General features: G+C 42.8%; 2 protein-coding genes across 11 annotated transcripts in view; both read right to left on the minus strand.

Moving 5' to 3' along the window:
- Positions 1-4,885, minus strand: part of DNAAF11 (dynein axonemal assembly factor 11) — a 75,135-nt gene extending 70,250 nt beyond the window's left edge. For all 5 annotated transcript variants that reach the window (XR_012378351.1, XM_073893217.1, XM_073893219.1 and 2 more), the window contains exon 1: positions 4,754-4,885. Coding sequence is in view for 4 of the 5 variants with exons in the window: in XM_073893217.1 (XP_073749318.1) it covers positions 4,754-4,763 (10 nt within the window). In the remaining variant the exon portion in view is untranslated. The remainder of the gene's footprint in view (positions 1-4,753) is intronic.
- A 12,064-nt stretch (positions 4,886-16,949) lies between these two features.
- The window catches only part of TMEM71 (transmembrane protein 71), a 37,624-nt gene continuing 31,408 nt past the window's right edge, over positions 16,950-23,165 (minus strand). For 4 of the 6 annotated variants that reach the window (XM_025871141.2, XM_025871138.2, XM_025871140.2 and 1 more), the window contains 2 exons: positions 20,458-20,735; positions 18,113-18,607 (listed from right to left, as the gene is read on the minus strand). In XM_025871141.2, the coding sequence (XP_025726926.1) occupies positions 20,501-20,735 (235 nt within the window). In that variant the 3' untranslated portion in view covers positions 18,113-18,607; positions 20,458-20,500. Of the gene's footprint in view, positions 18,608-19,698; positions 20,736-23,165 lie in introns of those variants that run through there. The other 2 variants (XM_073893221.1, XM_073893220.1) reach the window with 2 other exon arrangements.

A 23,165-nucleotide genomic window follows, 5' to 3' on the forward strand; every position in this document is an offset into this window, starting at 1 on the left:
CGAAGTTTTTCAGTGTATTGAGCAAAGTTCTAGAAACTCCCAAGGCCAATAACGAAGTGTTCATTCATTCAGGCTTTATACTATGTTTTGTAAATAGCCCTCTATATCTCACCGGATTAGAATAAAATCGATAGTATATGTTTAGGGCAGATTTCAGCAGAATTTGTAAACATCTTGAAACACCTAGCAGATACATCTATGAAACAGAAGTGTAACAGAGATGAAGGGGTGACAAATAGGAGAAAGTCACCTCTTGTAGCATTTACACTTTTAATTGTTTTCAATGGACACTTTTAAAAACAGAATTACTCATTTGCCCTGCCTTTTGTGACTGGCTTGGGGTCACGATAACAAGCACTGCTAGCCATACTAGACCCAAGCCAATGACTCACGTAGAGAGTGCTCTTAAAGAACATGAGTGAAGGGTTCTGGGGCAGTGACAGAACACAGAAAGAACAAGGAGTGGGGAGTGACCAGTGTTACTGAGTGACAGGATGGAGGTCAAAAGAGGCATCGTGGAGAAGAAGCCTGAGCTGAGTTTTGAAATGTGAGTAGGTATTTGCCCGATAAACAGAGGAGGAAGGGGTGCTCCGGCCTATGGTAGATGCCGTGTTGCCCAGTTCCCTCCTTCAAAACTGAATGATCAGTTCTTCTAGCTGCTGGGAGTTGTGCCAGCAGACTGCTCACAGATGCCCACCTTCTTCATAAGTCACTCGGCTGAAGAGACACCTCAACTGACATCGTGCCCCTTCCCAGGAAAGCCCATATCCAATGACTGGCTGTTAGGGGCCCTAATGGCCCAGCCCTCTCACCTCAGCTTGGGAAAATCAAAAGGTCCGTTCCCAGTTTAGAGGTCCTTCCAAGTTTCCAGGTTGGTTAGCTACGTCCTTTGTTAAAACCCATCACAGCCCAACATCCTTCCCTGTCCAGTCTTGCTGCCTTCCCTACCCACTCCACTAACACTCCCTAATGAACCTCCTGCATGCTAATCTCCATCGAAAAGTCTGCTTCCTGGGGAACCCAACCCGGAAGAGTGGATACCAAAAGTGGTACGTGAAGGCAGATGCTAACCAAGATGGGCTTCCAGAGTTGGAGTCTGCTGCCTGGGGTGCAATGGGGATACCCCCACTGGTGGGTGGTGGAGCACAGATAGTGTCTGGCACAAGGTGGCTATGGGATGTTTAACACTTGCACTTGCGTTGCAAAGAGAACAGTGTCAATCCATCTGGAATACCATAACACAAATACCATAAAGTAGGTGGGTTACAAACAAGAAACATTTATTTCTCACAGTTCTGGAGGCTGGAAGTCCAAGATCATGGCATGGGCAGATTTGGTGTCTGGGGAGAGCCTGCTTCCCCACTGATGGGAATCTCACATGGTAGAAGGAGCAAGCTAGGTCTCTGGGGCCTCTTTCAGAAGGGCAATAATCCCAATCATGAGGGCTCCCCCTTCATGACCTAATCACTTCCCAAAGGCCCATCTCCTAATACATCACTTTGAGGGTTAAGATTTCAACATATGAAGGGCACCTGGGTGGCTCAGTCAGTTAAGTACCGACTCTTGGTTTCAGCTCAGGTCATGATCTCAGGGTTGTGAGATGGAGCCCCATGTTGGGCTCTGTGCTGGGCGTGGTGCCTGCTTAAGATTCTCTCTCTCCCTCTTCCTCTGCCCCTCCTCCCCACCCTCTCTGAAGGAAGGAAGGAAGGAAGGAAGGAAGGAGGGAAGGAAGGAAAGAAAGAGAGAGAGAGAGAGAGAGAGAGAGAGAGAAAGAAAGAAAGAAAGAAAAAGAAAGAAAGAAAGAAAGAAAGAAAGAAAGAGAGAAAGAGAGAAAGACGAAAAGAAAAAAGAAAAGAGAAAGAGATTTTAGCATATGAATTTTGGGGAACACAAACATTCAACCTATAGCAAATAAGATACTAATGGAAGGGAATGCACTAGTAAGTGTGACATGACACATCAGGCAGTAGAGAAGTATGGGGGAAATCGTAACTTAAAAACTCAAAGACAGTTGCATTGGGTGGCTGCTGCTGGATAAGGAAAGCCTGGGTGTGATTAGTTGGACATTAAAAAAAGCCAGAGTACCACACTGGCAGCATCTAAAGAGGTTTGCTTCCTGAAATCAGAGGGTAGAGAGGACAGAGAACCAGCACCGGGACTTAATCACAAGAGGAGCAGGGACTTCAGGTTCCAGACATGATGGAGTCATAGGAACAAGATTGAACTTTCAGCCTAAAACAACTAAAATCCAGAATATATGAAAAAAAAAAAAACTGGACATTAGGAAATCCAAAGGGAAATAAGAAAGTATTTTGAACAGAACAAAAAATGCAAAGCCATATCAAAATGTGTGGGATATGGCTAAAACATAAGTTGGAGGAAATTTTAGAGCACTAAATACCTAAAGAAAGGAAAAAGGTCTCAAACATCAGCTTCTTCCTTAAGAAACTAGAAAAAGAATAAATTAAACCCAAAGTAAGCAGAAGAAGGTAAATAACAAAGATTATACCCAAACTCAATGAAATAGAAACAGAAACAATTGAGAAAAGTCGATAAAAATGCTTTAAAAAATAAAATTGGTAAACTTCTAGCCGAACCAATCAGTGAAAAAAGAAAAGACATAAATTGCCATTATTGGGAATGAAAGCATGACATCATATAGATTATATAGTATTAAAAGGCTAGTAAGAACTTCATGCTAATAAGTTCAGGAACTTAGATTAAATGGGAAGATTCCTTAAAAGTCACAAACTACCAATGCTCACGTGGGAAGACAGATAAACCAAACAACCCTGTATCTACTACAGTAATTGAATATGTAACTCAAACCTTCCCACAAAGAAACCACAGCACAGATGTCTTCACTGATAAATTCTACCAAACATTTAAGGAAAAATAATACCCACTGTACATAAACGTTTCTCTAAAATTTAAGAGAACTTAAGAATTTAAGAATACTTCCTGAGATAATTCTACAAGGCCAGCTTTAACCTGAGTCCCAAACTAGACAAATACAAGGCCAAGGCTAACCAGGGGAGATGTTGTTCTAGAGGTGGGCTAATTGATAGAAACTGGGATGACAGACTCTTGAAACAATGAAGGCCAAGTAGGGACATTTAACTTTAGAAGTTAGGTGGACAGATGCCATAATGAGGGACAAGGTTGGAGTGGTGGCCAGTGGTCCACATCCATGGAGGGCTATGAAGATGGAGAACAGAACATGACATTCCTAAGAACAATATAGACAAGCAGCCAACAAAGGTACCATGCAATCTGTGCAATCAAAATACAACAAGGATTGATGACCGGAAGGCTAAGGACAATTGGCTCAATAAAAATTCACAATCTCTTGCCTAGTTGCCAGACCTCAGTCAGTTTTTGGACCTGAAACTAGGGTTTTCAGATTTAGCAAATAAAAATAATGGGTGTCCTGTATTTTTATCCGACAACCCACTGACTAAAAGAGAGGCTGGGTCGCCAAGAGTACATGGCAATGATTGATCCAATCCTTTCCAAAAGGACTGCTGGCCATTTACTTGAATAACAATACACTGGGGAAGGGGGGGATACCAAATCACGTTGTCGCCTGCTGGACACAGGATTTGAGTTGTCATTAATCTGGAAACACAAAGCATTGCCAAGTATTCTTACCAGAGTGGGGACATGTTGGGGGCCAGGTAATAAATGGAATCATGCCATGTCCAGCTCACATTAACAAATGTTGACGGATATGTGGATTGTTTCCCTTTTTTAGCTACTATGAAAGCATGTGCTATAAATGTTCATACACAAAGTCCGTGTGGACAAAGCTTTTCATTTTTCTTTTGTAATATCTAAGGATTACATGAGTGGGAAACAAAGTTTTCCTTTAATTTTTACTGCTGTTGGTCTAATTTTTTTTGTCTATTGCTTTAGAGAGGGAATACCAGTAAGTGGTTTAGGAATGGGGCTTTTACTATTTACAAATCACCTGCCCCTTCCACCAACCCGTCAGCTCTTCCAGGGCAGAAACCCCATCCCCCAGCACAGTCTCTTGATTTAAAAATATTAATTATGACACTTTTACGGTAAGTGAGCAATTAGGCTGAACTGTACAAAATTGTCACAAATGAGAGTAAGATCGGAAATTGTGTTGGTAGGTAAATGGTTCAATCCAATATAAATGTTAATCCCATCATTTGCACCTTCTGTGGGTGTATTTGTAAACAAACACTTTGACAACACTTAGCCAGGTCTCTAAAACAATACTGTCATTGCCTTCCTTTTGGAGATGAGGTTTAGGCCCAGACGGGTGAAGCCACTGGCTCGAAGTCTCCAGGCTGGAAGGGGGAGGAGGCGGGCTCCAGAGCGGGCTCCCTCCCCCACCACGTACACTGCCATCCCCGAGTGCTAAGGCTGCAGCTCGGAGAGTGACTCGCCCAGGACCACAGGGCGAGCAGGGCTACACGCGGGCCCGAACCCGGCACGTCTGACGCCAAGCCCTGCGCCTTCCACCACCCCCTATCGTGAAGTCGCGTGCCTTTCTCGCCTACCCCATTTTATAGATGAGGAACCTGAGGCTCGCAGAAGCTAAGCTGCCCGCCGGGTTGGTCGGCAGAGAGGCTGGCACAGCCGGGCCTGCGGAGGGCGGAGGGCCCAAGTGGGCCGGGGTGCGCGGGCCGGGAAGGGGCGGTGGTGGTCTGTGTCCCCTGGGACCCGGGACGACGCCGGGAAGGGGCACAATCGAGGGTGGCAGGTGGGAGGGGACGCTTACTCCGGCCCATGGCACCTCTTCGGCTCGCGGGCGGGGGAAGCAAGACCCGGACCCTGAGGTCTTCCTTCGCGCTTCCCAGTCACGCCTCGGTGCGTCCGCACCGGACCCTGGGAACCATGGCAACGGGGACTCTACGGCGGCCGCGCGGGGCCAGGCTCCGCCGCGTTTCCAGCGCCCAGGAGGAACAGGAAGGAGAGACTCCGCGAGAGAGGGCTCGTAGCATAGATAGAGGCTCCCGCCGACACCGAGTCCTCTTCCCCGTCCCCACTCCACCTTCCGCAGACTGTTTCCCTTTCCCCAGATCAACTGGCCAGGCTAAACACCACAGGACTCTCGCTTCCTAGTGGATCTGCCTGCCAGGCATGCCTCTCATCCTGCCCTCCACTTTGCCTTGTCTGGGTAGTTAACGCCCTCCCGAGCCAGGGGGTCAGGGTGTGCCGCCACTCGCCTCGCTGGTCGGGTGACCTTAAACTTCCTTAGCCAGTTTCCCCATCTGTAAGATGAATAATAATAACTTCAAAAGGTCTTTGTGAATGTTTTTAAAGAGATGATTTGAGTGAACTAAAGACTTTTTTTTTTTTAAGATTTTATCTATTTGTCCGAGAGAGAGAGAGAGAGAGAGAGAGAGAGAGAGAGAGAGAGAGCACAAGCAGGTGGAGCATCAGTGTGCCTGATGTGGGACTCAATCCCAGCACCCTGGGATCATGACCTGAGCCAAAGGCAGAGGCTTAACCGCCTGAGCCACCCACGCATCTCAGGAAAGACATTTTTAAAAAACAGCCTCCATACAAAGGGTAGTTGCCTTGTTGGATTGCATGTCCTTAAAGTCGGAGCCCAACAGGGATTCCTGCTAACAAGTTTTCCAAAAACATTACCCTCCATCCACTTTCCCTACCCACCACTTTCTTAGCCGTAAAGAATAGAAAGTGCATCTCCTGGAATTCCCACTACTCCTCTCGCATTTCCCCAGACCCCTCCCCAAAAGTGCCTAATTGGTTTTACCCAATTCTGGACTAGGAAGAACATCACTAATTCATCCTCATTCATCCTTATATGTTCATATATGAGGGGTTTAATGGATGACACCTCCCAAAAGTTGTTTTGTCTGTTTGTTTATTGCCACATTCACCCATTTTCCCACAGCCACCTGCCTCTGGCAACCAGAACTAATCTATTCTCTGTATCTATGAGTTCGTTTGTTTTTTGTTTTTTGTTTTTTGGTTTTTAGATTCTGCATATGAGTGAGATCCTACAGTATTTGTCTTTCTCTGCCTGACTTATTTCACTTAGTATTAGACCCTCAAGTTCCATACACGTTGTAACAAATGGCAAGATTTCCTTCTTTTTGATGACTGAATAGTACTTCAATATACATATAATTTTTCAAGTGACTTAATAGTATTTCATTATATTTACGTATAATCACATTTTCTTTATCCCTTTATTTTTTGGTGGACACTTAGGTTGCTTCCATGCCTTGTGTATTGTAAATAATGCTGCAAGAACATGGGGGTGGAGATCTCTTTTTGAATTAGTGTTTTCATTTTCTTCAGATAAGTACTCAGGAGGGGAATTGCTAGATCATATGATAAGTTCTACTTTTAATTTTTTGAGGCTCTCCATACTGTTTTTCACAGTGGCTGCACCAATTTACACTCCCACCAACGGTGTAAGAGGGTTCCTTTTCTCCACATCCTCGCCAACCCTTGTTACTTCTTGTCTTTTTGAGAATCATTGTAACAGGTATGAAGTAATATCTCATTGGGGTTTTGATTTGCATCTTCCTGATGATTAGTTACATTGAGCACCTTTTCATATATTTGTTGGCCATTTGTATGTCTACTTTGGAAAAATATCTATGCAGATTTTCTGTCCATTTTTAAGTCACAAAATATTTTTTATTGAGTTGCATGAGTTCTTTACATATTTTGCAAATTAACCTTTTATCAGATACATAATTTGCAAATATTTTCTCCCATTCGGTAGATTGCGTGTTCATTTTGTTTGATGTAGTCCCACTTGTTTATTTTTGCTTCAGTTGCTTTTGCTTTTGGTGTCAAACTCTCCCTGCCGCAATGAAAATCATTACCAAGGAACTTACTCCTGATCTTTTCTTCTAGGAGTTTTATGGTTTTGTTTTTAATGTATTATTATTACAAAATTAATTCTCGCCTTCCATCCATTTGCAAGAAATAAAAAAAGAGAAAGTGCTATGTGCAAAATATTTTTAAAAAACATCCCCCATCCCAATCACAGTAAATAGTACAAAGTCCATGTTTTTATCTTCATATGTGCGTTATGTTTACATTATAAAAGAGGATTCAGGGGCGCCCGGCTGGCTCAGTTGGTTAAGTATCTGACTCTTGGTTTTGGCTCAGGTCATGATCTCAGAGTCATGAGATCTAACCTGCTTCCAGCCCCTGCTCAGCATGGAGTCTGCTTCCCCTCTCCCTCTGCCCCTCCTCCTGCTTGTGCACTCTTTCTCTCTCTCTAAAATAAGTAAATAAAACTTTAAAAGAAGATTCATAGAGTAATGTATTGAGGAAATGTATTCTTTCAGCAGACACCTGTTGAGCATTTACCATTGCAAATTATTAGTGTTTGTCAGGTGGATACAAGGGCATGAACTGTGACAGAGAGGCAGGAAAGCTGAACAGGGTGGCGTGAAGGAGGGGCTGGGAAGCCAGTCAGTTTGGCAATGGAAACAACTGCATGGATGTGATTAGATCAGGGATAATGGAGGCCATAAATGTCAGGCCAAAGGAACTGAACTAGAATGGTGGGATTTCAGGCACGGTGTCCCCACTGTGAAAGAACTATTTGGAATTCCAAGGAGCCTCCCAAAGGCACTCCAACTATAAATTTAGGTGACATCCTCTGCTCCTGCCCAAAAGCCTCATTCTCATCATTTCACTATTTTTTTTTTGGAAGCAACACAGTGTGGGGTGAAGAGTGTGAACTCTGGCATTGGAGACCTGGTTCAAATCCACAGGTGTGTCACTGTGTGGCATCAGACAGATGACTCCACCTTCCAGAGCTAACACCTCCCCATTTCCACGTGGAACTGACAGTGCAGGCAATCTATGGCTATGCCACTGAGAGATCTGTGTGCTGGTGTCTGATTACTTATGTAGGAGATGGCATGCCCTCAGCAGCAGCTAGTTTAGCAAATATGCCTATGCTTGAACTTGTGCATTTGACAGTGAGAGATTCATCAAGCCTAAAAAAGATCTATTTCTGGCAGGAAGCTGGTACTGGGGAATAATCCAAGTGGAAGTTTCTGAGCTAACAGAGACATGAAGTCAGGACCAGTAGGAAGGACGTTGGCTTCTGGGTCAGAAGAGACAAAAGGAGACAGTCTGGGACTCTAGAAAGTTCTCAAGACCAATTGCAACCCAGGTTTCTGGTATGCTGGCTCTGAACTTTTATCCTCACCTTCAGAAAGCCCCACTCATAAACTCTCAACCTCACTGTTAAACTCTCTAGGGGTCTAAAGGGCCTTGAATTTTTCCTATGAAACTTAATATCTGTGGAACTGGGGTATTCTATCCATTTATACACAAGTGAACAAACAATGCTGTCATTCTACTGCATAAAAGTCTCTAGGATGTTTTTAAGCACCATGTACTTAACACGGCCTAGTGTTTTGTAAGTCTTAACTAATTCTCACATTAACCCTTGGAGATAGACAATGTTATCATCTACATATTGTCGATAAGGAAACTGAGGCCCAGTGAGATTATATTACCAGAATTTTATGCCCCAAACTGCACTCCATACTGCATTACTTTTGAGGCAGAGCTACCTGAAGGCAGGGAAGGAGTTTATTTTTCATCTCTGAATCCTACCTCTCAGCACAATTCCTGATACTCACTAGGTGCTTAATAAATATTTGTTGAATGATTGAATAAGTCAGTGAGTCAATCTCTCCAAGAGCTTGGCATCCTGGATGGATACATCTCATGACTTAAGTAGGATCACCATGGAAGTGTCTATATTTTAAGGGGATCTATCAGGCTACCCAGGAAGAATGTCCCATTCTTTTGGTCATTGGACATTTCCTTGTCTTAGGACCTTTCACCAAAATCTAGGATAAGAGCTCCTTTGGGAAGCAAGGTCTTGACCAATTGTTCTACCATTCTGGTGGAACAGAGAAGAGCCTCAGATGATAAAACAGAGAAACCAGGAATATCTACTTCATAATTTCTCATGGGCCAGGCTGGGCTGATTATGCTGTGTTCTTCCTCAACCCAACATCACAATCACTGTGTTTCTTAGAAACAAAAGACCCATGGGGCACAAAGGACAGGCGTACAATGTGCTGTGATCGTTACAGTCCACTGATGGAAGGGAATGGAAAAATAAATCACAATGTGACAGCTCCAAGTAAAGTGAAGTTCATTTTACTCCAACTGAATGAGTTGTTTAGAGTCATGGTGTGTGCCTATTTATGCAAATCATTATTCAAAACAAACTAGTTTCTTTGGCTCCCTGAAATATAACCAGGTGAGTGGGGCATCGTGGGGAAACAACTACATTATTTTTGGTCTCTAAGTAAGAGAGGTAAATCTCAAAAAGGTTTTTTTTTTTTTTTTTTAATTTCCAATAACAGCAAAATAATCCTCCTGCTTCTTTTGTGCTGGATAAATTCAAGAGACGTTGACCTAGAAAGCTATTTGTTTCTTATTATTTTCACTATTATATATAATTTAGTGCTTTTATGATGTGTAACTAATACTGCGGTTACAATTTGTATGTGCTTTGCATTAATTTTCCTTTGGAAGAGTTTCCCATTGCATCTTTATGACAAGTAAATAAGCTCCCAAGTTTACCAGCACCTCTATAATATCAATTGCTTGCTTGCTTCCTTCCTTCCATCCATAAGCAAATATTTTCAAGTGCCTTCCACATACCAGGCACTATGAGGAGTAATTGAGACAATATATGTAAAGTTCTTAGAAGAGTTCTTGCCATGTAAGAAGCATTCAGTAAGGGTTAACTATTCATATTTTGAAAACAAAATAATCTCCTCCATAGATGGTAATCCTAAAGTAGGTACTACTATTACCCCCTTTTATAGATGAGGAAACTCTATTTTAAATCAACCCAATGGAAAAGATCTAACAAAATCAGACTTAACAGTTTTGCTTTTCTCAGGGGAGATTGGAGGTGGACAGCATTATTTAAATTGGCCTATTATATCCATTTGAGGGATGACTTCTCCCAGCTGGCACCTGATGACAGGAAATGAGAAAAGAGATGGGATAGGACAAGTAGATAATGTTCTAATGTCCCCCAACCATGAGACACTCCCATAATCAAATGAAAGTACAACACCACATCTCAAAATCAAGTGTTAAATGTTTTTATTTTCTTCATTCATTTGTTTTCTTCATTCATCTATTAAAAGATAAACTGAGGCACATTAAAACTTTCAAGAGTTTATTTGAGCAAACATGGATTTGAATCAGGCAGTGCCAATCTGAGTTGTCAAGAGTGCCGCGCTCATAGAAGCTAGTGGAAAAGTTTTTATGGAGAAGACAGGAAGCAAAGAAAGGAAATCATTTGATTGGCTATAGCTTAAGCAGTTGCCTTATTTGGGAAAGCTTAATCGGCTGCAAATGGTTGTCCCTAGGTTTCAACTTCTTCACCTTGAGTCATTATAGGAATTGACTCTGGCTTCGGTTTTAGTTTACTTACATAGGCCGCCAAGGCAGTAGGGCTACCTCAGGCTCCTGGCCTCCAAATTTCTGCCCATCCCCATTAGGTTAATAAAAGTAAGAGTTGAGGGGCATGTGTTTGGCTCAGTCAGTTAAGTGTCCGACTCTTGATCTCAGCTCAGGTCTTGATCTCAGTGTTATGAGTTCAAGCCCCGTGCTGGGCTCCACACTGGGTGCAGAATCTACTTAAATAAAAATTAAGAGCTGGCATTTTAGGAAAGGCTTTTACTAATTTGAATATACTCAGAGGAGAGTTACCAGGATATCCTACTCCCCCAGTAAGGGTTCAAGTACTGGGGCTTAACACAATTTACTTGACCTCATTGTTTCCTCATCTATAAAATGGGAAAAGTAAAGTGCCTACTTGATTGTGTCTCAGTGGGGTTTACAGGAGAGAATGTGTAAAGTATTTGCCTATAGTAAGTGCTTGATACAACTCCATTTTTATCACTATGTGTGAGGAAAGGTGGAAGGCAATGAGGTTGTCTCAAAGAAGACCACTGGGTACAGCCAGTGGGTGGTTAGACTAACAAGGGTCAGTCCTGCCTCTGTTACCATCCAAAGAGCCAGACCCATCAGAACACATTTCCACTGGAGGAAGATGCAATTGATCTCAGAAGGCTGCTGATTAGTTTTCCCTTGATTAGTTTATTTATTTGTTTCAAGCTCAGGCATTTTGTCATTTTTTTAGCACTTCCTGGAAGACAAGTGGTAACAGGTGCTGAGGCCTAAAAAAATTATAGGAGCAAAAACTAAAAAAAAAAAAAATTATATCCACTAATTTAATTTTCTCTGAGAACAGGGTAAACAACAGCTTTGTTCAGTTTTAGTGTTAGAACACCTGGGTCCAGCTCATAGAAAACCACGCAATCATTGTTTGAGAAGCACTGAGCTCTACTAACTATGGGCAGAGACGTGAGAAAATGAAATCCACAAAAATTAAAACTGTATCTCTAAAAACATTAATCCTGCCTTAATATAATCGACAAGGATAAACTTGAAATGAGGCCCCTGGGGAAATTGCAAGTAACTGCCAATTTTGCTAATGATAATAAGTTTATTTTAATTGCTAATATATTCCTAATTACTCTAGATCTAAAATGTTTACTTCGCTGTCAGTCATCTTCTTTGATTTATGTTCTTTGTGAAAAGATTTTGTCATATCAATCAACCCTTTTCAAGTTTGGTGGCAGCTGATGAAAATGATCTCACCTTCCTTGTCACATAGCTTGGCTGGGCACCATTTGTCCAAAGGCAGAGGGAGGCCTTCCCTACCAAATCCTCTAGAATTCATAGCTTCCCGTTTCATCTGGAGAAAAGTAGTATTTTTAAGACTTGGTTACATGAACAAAGAGGACTGACACTGTCTATTCCAAACTCTGTTTTTAATCTGATCTTCTATCTGTTCTGTCTCCTCTATCTGGATGTGTGTGTGTGTCCAGTGCGTGTGCACACATAGCCAAATAATTGTTTTAAGAGCATGATGTAGTTGGTATAAAGATTCCTAATCTCAGTGGGCATTTCAGGGTCCCATTAACCCATTTACTCATTTTTTTTTCTCTTTCAGCAAACATGTATCGAGCCCTTAGGGCTGGGGTAGAGTGGTGACCAAGCCTGACAAGGCCTTGACCATGACAGAACACATATACTTATCGAAGGAAATAGACAGCAAACAAGTAAGCAAATAAATACTACATAAGATCATTGCATGTGATATGTGTTTTGAAAGAAAAATGGGGTGGTAAATTTAGTCTGGAGGGTGGCTACTTTGGACAATCAGAGTAGGTCACATATGGAGTGAATCCTGAGCATGAGAAGAAGCCAGGTATGTGAAGAGCTAAGGAAAGATTGTTCCTAGGGATAGAGAAAAGCAAAATCTCTCAGACTAGGAAGAGGCTGGCCTGCTAAAGGACAGAATAAGGCAGCTAGTATGATGGGGCAGATGCACAGAGAAATGTTAAGGGGTAGGTCAGCGGCAAATAACTAGGTAGAACCTTGTAAGGAGACAGGTTATTACTCCAAATGTGATGGATACAAGCACATACAGAGAGAAGACCATGTGAGGACACAGGGAAAAGACTCTAGAAAACACGCCCTTCCCTCACAGCCCTCGGAAGGAACCAGATCTACCAACACCTGATCTCAGACATCTCACCTTCAGAACTATGAGAAAACAAATTTCTGTCACTTAAGCCACCCAGTTTGTGGCACTTTGTTACAGAAGTCCTAGAAAACTAATAATAGGAACCAAGAGTGACTACTGAACTTTTTATTTGGAAAACTAGAAGAATGGCATTTCCATGAACTAAGATGGTGAAGATGGTAGAGGGTCGGATTTGGAGGAGGTAGGAATTAGGAGGTCTGTTTTGGGCATATTAATTTTCAGATATGTTTTAGACATTCAGTGGAAACTTTGAGAAGGCAATTTGAGTGTATGAATGTGGAGTGGAGGTCCAGGCTGGGGATTTAGTTGGAGTGTTGTTGTTGTTGTTGTTGTTGTTGTTTTTAAATAGAGGTGTTGACACCCATGTACATAGATGAGAACACTCTAGAAGTGAGTGTAGACAGAGAAGAGATCCCAGGGCTAAGCCTGAGCATACTCCAAAATTTAAAGTTGGCAAAATGTGGAAAAATGAGCAAGAGAGACATAAAACCAGTGAGGTAGGAGGGAAAGTCAAGTAAGAGAATTGCTTCCAAGAAGGAAGGACTGATGAACTATGTCAAATGCTGTTATAGGTCAAGTCAAATGAGACCTAACAATTAATCATTGTGGTAAGCATCATTGAAGGTTGTTGCAGCTCTGCCAAGGACTGGTATGGTGGATGGTGGGGTTATAATCCTGATGGGAGTAGGTTCGAGAAAGACTTGGAAGAGATGAATCGGGGGCCAAAAATTATAGGAGAAAAATCTACCAAGGAATTTCACTGCTACTGGGAGCAGAGCAATGGAGAAAGAGAGCAGTTATAAGGGATATGGAATCCAAAGAGGGCTTAATTAAGACAGGTGTTATTATAGCACATTGGCATGCTACCACTGTAGAAGAGAGGGCAATTCCTGGAGGAATCTCCATAAATAGATAAGAGGGGGTGGGCTGCAATCATGAGTAGTGAGTCGGCCTTAGATAGCAGCAAGGACTTTCCATCCACAGAACAGGAAGGAAGGAGAGTAGGAACAGATGCTTGTAGGTGGATAAATATGGTGCCAATGGCTGGTTGTGTCTTCTTAAGTGTTTCTATTTTCTCAGTGAAATAGGAAGCAAGGACATCAGCTAAAAATGAGGCTTGGAAATGATGTCTTGAAGGTTTGAGGAGAAAGGATAAGGTAGCAAATGGTCACCTGGGGAATGGGAGAGTGAATACAGAGAACAGGGTAAGATGATTGCCAGGCATCATCATCATACCTTGAGAGTTATGGTTACGAAGGTAAAGAAAGGTCTCCTGTGTGTTTTCTCTCAAGCCACATTCAGAGTGTGGTGAACTGCATAACAGATGGACCTTCCGAAGCAACCAGAGTTGTGGGTTTACCAGGAAAGTACAATGAATGGAGAAAGGTACAAGGGAATGACTTTAATGACAGCTCATGGAATCTAAAAGAATTTGATCCTGATAGCACTGAAAAATTGTTAGAGGTGAAGAGGTGGTGAGCCAGAAAAACCGTGATGGTTAAAAGTCCAAAATTGAGATTGTGAAGGAAGTAACGACAGGGTCCAGGGTTGACTGTGATGGTGTGTGACTATTTTAAGGTGGAAGACAAGATTAGAAGCACAGAAGCAGTAAAGGAAGTGAGTGGTCAGACAAGAAGCACGTAAAAGATTCTCAACATCATCCTCCATCAGGAAATGCAAATCTATCCGAGGATGGGGACCACTGCACTCCTCTAGGGCATAACTGTAATCAGAAAGATAGACATTACCAAGTGTTGGTGAGGATGTGGAGAAACTGGAACCCTCACACACAGTTGGTGGGGATATAAGATGGTGAAATTACTTTGGAAAATAATTTGGTAGTTTCTTAAAACGATAATATAAATTTACCATATGACCTAGCCATTCCATTCCTAGCTATATACCAAGGAGACATTAAGACATATATTCCCACAAAGACTTGTATGTGAGTTTCACAGCAGCCTTACTCGTAATAGCCAATGAGCAGAAACAACCCAAATGCCTATTAAGTAGTGAATCAGCAAACAAAATGTACTATATCCATATAATGGAATATTATTCTACCATTAAAAAATGAAGTAGTGATTTATGCTTCAACATGGATAAACCTTGAAAACATTGTGCTAAGTGGAAGAATCCAGACCCAGAAGGGCACATGTTGTATGATTCTATTTATATGAAATGTCTAGCAAAGGCAAATCTATGGATAAGGGAAGTAAATTAGGGGTTGGCTGGAGCTGAGGGGTGGGAATGAGAAGTGACTGCAAATGGACAGGGAGGATATTTTGGGGGTGACAAAAATGTCTTAAAATTGGACTGTAGTGATGGCTGCACAACTCTATAAATTCATTAAAAGTCATTGAAATCTATCTACTCAAATAAGTGAATTTTATAGGATGTATATTATAACTCAATACAGTTGATTTTTTGAATAAAAAAGAAAAATAAAAGAATGAAGGAAACTGGGTGGCCAAAGCATTTGAGGGGATATATATGTGTATATTGAAATCGCTAGGAAGAATGACAGGAATCATTCTGGAGTGAGTAACAACTAGGGAGGTGCTAACATCTTCGAGTAAAGAGGGGTCGGTAGTTGGCTGCACCAAGAAATGGCAGCAGACGGTGTAGTCTGATGAAATGAACTCCAAAATTAGAGATTTTGGGGGAGGAGGGACAAAGATCCAGAGGTGGCCATGAGAAGCAAGGAGGACACCCACCCTACTTCCAGGTTCAATGATATGAGGACTCTGGGAGAGAAAACTGAATGTATATGCTTATAATTTATAATTAATCACCACAATAGCCTGGGGAAGTCTGCAGGGAAATATCCTAGACTTGGAGCCAGACTTGGGACCCTAGTCTCAGCTCCACCAGTGGTTAGTAGTTGACCTCAACTTACCCTCTTGGACTCTCGACAATAAAATGAGAATAATAATCATTGTCAACCTCACAGTGTTGTTCTGAGGGAGAAACAAGAGTAAGTATTTATAAATCCATCTCACATTTCATAGTAAGAGCTATTATCTTCAAGTACTCTCCATTTTTGCTGTTGAGAAACCTGAACTTCAGAGAGGTTAGTGATTTGTCCAAAGCCATACAGCACTTAAAGAGAAGACAAGGGTCCTGACTCTTCCGGTCCTCTATGCTGCCTCCCCTTTGCAAAGCCTCCTTTCAGCAATAACACCCCTCTAGGGTTTCTGTGCTGACTGTGAGATGGAAATAATAAGTAAACATTCTGTTTCTGCAGTGCCAAGAAATAATCAAATCAGAGAATTTCTAAAGCTAAATTAGAATAAGCCTGGTATAAAGAAGCATCTTGGAAAATCTAGATATAGTCATTGTTTCCACCACAACCCATGGCCGTCCTGCCCTCTTTCTCTGCACCAGCCACACCATATTCCTTGCCAGTTCTGTGTTGGATCATGTCCAGCCATCTGCTCTTTTAACAATTACTTATTGATTACCTTCTAAATTCCAAACACCCTCTGTGCCTTGAGGAATCAAAGAATTCCTGACCCTCTTGGAACTTCTGTTCTGGGGAAGAAAAGAGGCCAGAGCAAGGGGAAGCCAAAGACCAAAACCAAACCAAGCAGATAATAAACTACATATACAAATGAACAAGAAAGATCATTTCGGGAAATGAGACAGTTCAGTTTCTGGGGGGTGGTGGGAGTGGATGGGGAGAACATTCCTAGAAATGTCGTAAAGGCTTCTCTGCAGAGGTGGTATTTGCCTGATGAGAGGAAGCTGGCCCTGAGAAATTCAGGGAGAAGAGTGTTCCTGCTAGAGTGTGGCAGGTACAAAAGCCCTGAGTTGGAGATGAGCTTGGTATATTGTAGGAACAGAAAGGAGAGCAGCATGTGACCGTGGCATGGTGAGCAGAAGGAAATGTAATGTGAGACAGGCGTCTTCAACAGGAAAGTGAAATGATCTGATGTACCTTTTAGAAAGATCACTGTAGCTCTTGTGTGGAGACGAGGCTGTAGCCTGGAACATGGGAAATAGAACATGCCAGGTAGGAAAATTTCTGCCTTGAAATAAGTTGTTCCCTGGTCTTCAAATGTCCCTTCCCATTTTCTTCATCTTCCAAACTCATACCCCTTCTTCAAGAGTATTTCAGAAGGATGCACAATAGCCAAAAGGTGGAAACAAGGGGAATGCCCATCAGTGAACGAATGGAGGAACAAAAGTGGTGTATCCATACAATGGCATATTATTCAGCCATAAAAGGAACCAATGTAGATAAACCTTAAAAACGTCATGCTAAGTAGAAGAAACCAGACACACAATGTCAGGTACTGTATGATTCAATTTATATAAAATATCCAGAAAAGGTAAATCCATAGACAGAAAGCAGACCAGTGGTTGCCAGGGGCTGGGGGAGGGGGCACGGGGACTGACTACTCAATGGCTACGGGGTGTCCCTTCGGGGTAGTGAAAATATTTTGGAGCTTGATAGAGGTGGTAACTGCACAGCACTGTGATTGCACTAAATGCCACTTTATTGTTTATGTTATTTTATATTTTTATGCACTTTAATTTTATGTTACGTGACTTTCACCTCAATTAAAAATTTTAAAGGAAAAAAGCGTATATTAGATTATTTTTTCTAGCAGGCAGGACAAATGTATTCCGACTAACTTCAGGTAGAAGGAAGGATCTATTGGAAAGACACTGATTCCCCTCAGAGGCTTCCAGAAAAAGCACTGGACAACCAGGCTGTGGGGGGAGCTGGTGGCAGGCGGAGTGCCGCCCGGGCCCCAGGCTAGCTCCAGCCCCTCCTCTAATCATCCCTGTCCCTGAGCGAAAGAGATTGGCCAAGCTGTGCCCCATGCCTCCATGCTCCCCAGGGTGTGTGGTCTGGGTTTGAGATCATAGCCCTCCCAAAACCCACAGATTGAGGGAGGGGTCTTTGAAAGAGGGGAAGAAGGGGTATGAGGCAGAATAAGACAATAGAAGTCATAAGAAACACCCCTCAGCTTGTACATTCTTTCAACAGCATCTGTCTCGTCAGTGTTTGGGGGGGCATCTCCCCAGCTGGCACTGCCTGGGCGCTGGGGATGGAAGTTGTCTCTGACCTCCTGGGGCTTGTAGTCATGGGGAAAGACGGTCACCAGCTCTCTCCCAGTGGGCAGAATGCTGTGCAATGGAGTACCGAGGACACCAGGGAAGGTTTTCTGTTTGTCTCTTTGTAATCCAGGCAGAGGTGGGAGCACCACACGCTCCCTAAGGAGGTCTCTGTGGCTACCTGGAGTCACCTCTGTCTTACTGCTCATCACACTGGCGTCACTGCCTCTTTGCCTACATCACTCATTAGACTATAAACCCTGGGCTTCACGGAGCTCAGAACTAACACAGGGGCTGAGAGGAAAAAAAAAAAAAAAGAAGGGAGGAAGGAAAGGAGGGAAGGAGAGAGGGAGGGAGGAAGAAGGGAAAGAAGGAGAAAAGGGAAGGGAGAGGAGGGAGGGACAGAAGGAGGGAGGAGGGAAGGGAGGGGAGGAGGGAGGGAGGGGGAGGGGAGGGCACAGTGATAAACTGATACACTAGATTTTAGTTTATGTCCTGCTTCCTTTTTGATAAAGCGTCTTTAAAGCTAACTTTTTTGTGGCCATCTTCAACTCCACACTGGGGGTGGGGAGTCAGGTGACTTTCCTACAGAGTGACAGCTGATGGCTGCCCTTTCAATAAATCATAGCAGGGGGCTGGGCCTGTCATCTGCCAAGCCCTCTGCTTCCAACAGGACAATGGCCGCACGTTTGACCCCAGCTGGTGGCTGTTTCCATGCCCCAAGTCCTTCTCACTGGGTGGCTTGTTTTCATATCTCATCAACCTTGCAACCAAGACAGTTTTCTTGGATAAACACCAAGATGTTGGCAGTGGCTGTCTCTGGGTTGAGGGATTATGGGTAACGTTCTCTCTTGTTTATTTGGACGTTCTTATTTTTGTTTAAACAAAACGATGGTGAATCACCTTCAAAATAAAGAAAAGTCAAATTAGTCACTTCATGAAAGTGACTCCTTTCTCATGCCACTGTTTAAGTTCACTTTCTCTTGCTTGGTCTTCTCCATGACAGTAAAGTGATAGTCCCCGCCACCTGAGAGAGAACCACAAGGCCTGGACTCAGGTCTGCTGTATAGATGAGCTTCAGAGAGGCTGAGGGACAGGCCCAATATCACAAAGCTATAAATGGCAGAGAAGCTAAGTCACACTCTGTCCGTCTGACTTCAAAACTCGTGTCGTCTTTCCACTACTCTGCCTGGCATGAACCACTGGAAGGAGTTTTTATTCAGCCAGACTGGCTCAGCCTTTGCCTCAGACCAGGGCTTACCTCTTCAGTCTACCAACTTACCTCATCACTGAAAAATTCACATGGTCCAGGAAGTTAGAAAAACGACTTGTACTATTACTACTGTTACTACTACTGTTACTACTATTAGTAGTAATAATATTGATGGCTCCACTTTGGAAGAGCTTACATATATCTAGCACTGTATTAAGCCTTACATACTTTGCATGTGGACTCATTTACTACTCAAAAAAAAAATGCTGTGAATTAGGTAATAATTTTATCCCATTTTATGGGTGGGAAAATTAAGGCTCAGAAAGATGAAATACCTTGTCCAAAGTGACACAACAGAGCCCAGCCCCAGCTCTGGTCTTCCTCCAGCCCAAATATCATGTTGTACTAGTGCTAGTTAGCGTTCAAAGGATATGATTCTGCAGACAAAGAAACCAGGAAGATGGGAAGGTGGAAGGCTCTAAGATATGCTTCTAGATTTTTCCTTTCACTAAAAAGGAGAAGGAGAAAGGCGAGAAGAAGCACTGGAGCTGTTAGCACTGAGCTTCAGCTCTGTCCCCTTGCCCACAGCAGATCCCTTGCAGACTCAGCTTGAGTTTCACCCACGCAAAAGTGTGCCATCTCAATTTGGGTTGGGGTGGAGGATGGGCCACCTTCTCTCTCCACAATGCAAATGAAAAAGGACATTTTGCATTGAAAATAAAAGTCCTGAGGCACCAGCCTTTGTCCCAACCGCCCTCCTCCCCACACACACACTCCTGTATTGCATTTTCTTTGTTTTTATTTCTTTTAAGGCTACAAAAGGATAAAAAAAATTTTGCAAAGTGGTTGCCAGCTTTTAGTATCCACCTGCTAAATTGCTGCCCACCCCCTAGGTACCCCGTCTGGCTCCATGGCAGGTGTAGCTTGCAGCTGTAGCCCATTTCACCCAGCATGGGACAGATGGAGGGGATACAGCCATCACAGCGGGATAGATTTTTTTAAAAATACATGATCAGACCTTCATCAAGGCCTGGTAGGGAAATGTGGCATTGATGCAGAGTATGCCAAGTTAGCAGGTGTCTGCTCTGCTGTATTGCATGAGCAATAGAGGGATTCCTTTTGGGGAGGATGGGGGGTGGTTGGCATCCCCTGCGGCACAGGCAGATCATTTTGCATCTGAGTTGTTTTGAAGTAACTACAGTAGATTTTACTTGGGGAAGCACTGAGGGGAAATGGCACTGGAGTTTTAATGACCTGAGTAGAATCCGGGCTTCACCAATTATGAGTTGTGCGACGACAGCATGATGCATTCTGAGATCCACCATTCCTCATCTTTAAAATGTGACTGTGTCAGACTCTGCTAGAGCTCACCAAATATCCACATGCTCCCCTACATTTCCCGGCTTTCCCCACATAGTTGTGTGACCCTAATCCTTATTTGTAGAGTGTAAGGGAAGGGACATGTCACTTTCCAGCCCAAGGCAATTAAGTGGGAGATCTTGGGAGCCAATGGCATGTTTAAAAGATAATGGAGACCTACCTCGTCCACATCAGGCATTACGTGGGTTTGCCTGTTACAGCAGCTACAATATGAAGTAATCCTTGGCAGGACCGTGGAGGGAATTATAGATAAGGCAGATACAACATCTAGCACAAAGTAGATGCTCCATCAAAATGGCAGGTCTTTCCATGAGCTGGGTATGGCAATAGAAGCCCCTACAGGTAGAGGTCCTCAAGCAGACCAGGCAGCGCTGGGTGATTTCTCTCTCCTGTGACATCGCATTCATGTAAAATCTCCGACAAACTAGATTTGAGAATCTTAAGGTACAAGAAAGAAGGTAAAGGTCACAGTTTGACTCTTTTCACTTAAGCTCTTGCCTCATGGAAAGCTTTCTCTGGAGTTAGTACTTCTGGAGAGAGTGACTGGGGCAGTATTTGATCTTCAAGGTGCCATGCCCTTCTCTTGTCATTTTTCCAGCAGTAATCAATAGTGAGGAGAGCAAGGACTGAGGGGTCACACAAACCTGGGTGTGATATCTAGACCTCCTACTTGGCCTTCTTTGTGCTTGGGAAAGTTATCAAACCTCTCTAAGCTTAGCTATAAAATGGTGGTTTTAATACCTGCTAGTAAACCAATAGGATGTATGATAGATAGATAGATAGATAGATAGATAGATAGATAGATAGATGATAGATGATAGATAGAATGAACCAATAGGATGTATGATTGATAGAGAGAGGGAGAGAGATGTAGATCTAGATGGATCTAGATGTAGATCTAGATATATATTGATGTATATACAGACTGGTCCTGACTTACAATGGTTTGTCTTAGGATTTTTGCAGAAGCGATATGAATTCAGTAGCAACTGTACTTTGAACCTGTTAATGTTACCTTCATGGTGGAGGGACTTTACAGATGTGATTAAGTTAGGGATCTTAAAATGGAGAGATTATCCTGGATTATCTGGGTGGGCTCAATATAATCACAAAAATCCTCATAAGAAAGAGGCAGGAAGGCCGAAGTCAGAAAAAGGGATGTGACAGCAGAAACAGAAGGATGTGTTTTGAAGGAGGAGGAAGGGCCTGAGGGCCAAGGAATGTAGGCAGCCTCCAGAATTTGGAAGAGCAAGGAATTGGGGTTTCTCTGGAGCCTCCAGAAGGAACACAGCCTGCTGACATCTTGACTGTAGACTCCTACAACTCATTTTTGGGGCATCAGACCTTCAGAACTGTAAGATAATAAATTTGTTTAGTTTTAAAATCGTCAAGTCTGTGGTAACTTGTTACAGCAGTGATAGGAATCTTATATAATTAGAGAGGAAAGGTCCTGGAAAAAATAAAATTGACATAATTATAAACTATTATTTTTATTTCTTTTAAAAAAAAGATTTTATTTTTTATTATCCATTTGAGAGAGAGAGAGAGAGAGAGAGAGAGAGAGAGAGAGAGAGAAAGAACACAAGCAGGGCAGAGGGAGAAGGACAAGCAGACTCCCTGCTGAGCAAGGAGCAGGATGCGGGGCTCGATCCCAGGACCCCAAGATCATGACCTGAGCCGAAGGCAGACGCTTAACTGACTGAGCCACCCAGGCACCCTAATTATTTTTACTTCCTCATCTAACTTTGAAATCATGTAAATACAGTGACCCTGTATAAACGTGTACACAACACAGGAACATAGGAAACAAGCAATTCTCAAGGCGTGCTCTCCTGATAGAGCATCAAAATGAAAGGCTCTCTATGCAATTAGCTCCCCATTAAATCTCTCTTCAAAGCACGCCACGAATGTGGTTTGGGACCACCTTCTGATCAGTTTCCCCACCTGTTAAAAGGACAAATGTATGGGACACAACCCAGATCTACTAAATCATTGTGCAAATCTATCCCAAGCTGAAGATAGTGGCAGGCTGACTAATGGTCCCTGAAGACATCTAGGTCCTAATCGCTGAAACCTGTGAGTATTACCTTCTAGAGCAAGCAAGAGGGATTTGCAGCCCGGATTATGTTAAGGCTTTTGGGATGGGAAGATTACCCTGGACGATCAGAGTGGAACTGAAATGTAAATACACGTGTCCTTTATTTTTTTAAATACTTTTGACTTTATTAAAGAAACTATAAAATATTGAATTATACATTTTTAATCACTATTATTTTAAGAATCAGTCAAGTCTCTTCATATTGCCAGCATGTTTCCAATACTTCCACATATCCTAAATAATATATCTCTAAAAAATCTTGAAATCTCCTGTAAGTAGGCTGTTATCACTTTTCAACATAGACATTAATGATACAATTTCTTGGGTTTTCCCCATTTTTTTTTCATTTCTTTTTTCAGTTTATTTGCCTTATATCTCTTGGCCATTGCCACAGGATCCTCCAGGATACTCTAATGTGCTCTTTCCAGAATACTAATTAACTCGCCAGTAATCCTCCAATCATTTCTAGGGGTGAGGGTAATTGACACTCCCGTCCTCCCTGCTCTTCCCGTGTGCCCTATTCTATGCACATAGTCTTTGATGCTCCGGGGGATATCATAATTATAGATGAATACATGTGTCCTTTGAGAGAGAGGTGGAGAGAGATTTCACTGCAGAAGAAGAGAAGGTGATGTGATGCTGGAAGCAAGTTGTGTGCTTTGAAGCTGGAGGAAGGAGCCACCTTGCCAGCAGAAGCTGAAACTGGCAAGGAAACAGATTCTTCCCTGAAGCCCCCAGAAGGAAAACAGTGCTGCCAACACCTTGATTAT

This window comes from Callorhinus ursinus, unplaced genomic scaffold (genome assembly GCF_003265705.2).
Source record: "Callorhinus ursinus isolate GAN/ISIS: 27379988/994484 unplaced genomic scaffold, GSC_fseal_2.0 scaffold5, whole genome shotgun sequence".
In the NCBI taxonomy this organism is placed as follows: domain Eukaryota; kingdom Metazoa; phylum Chordata; class Mammalia; order Carnivora; family Otariidae; genus Callorhinus; species Callorhinus ursinus.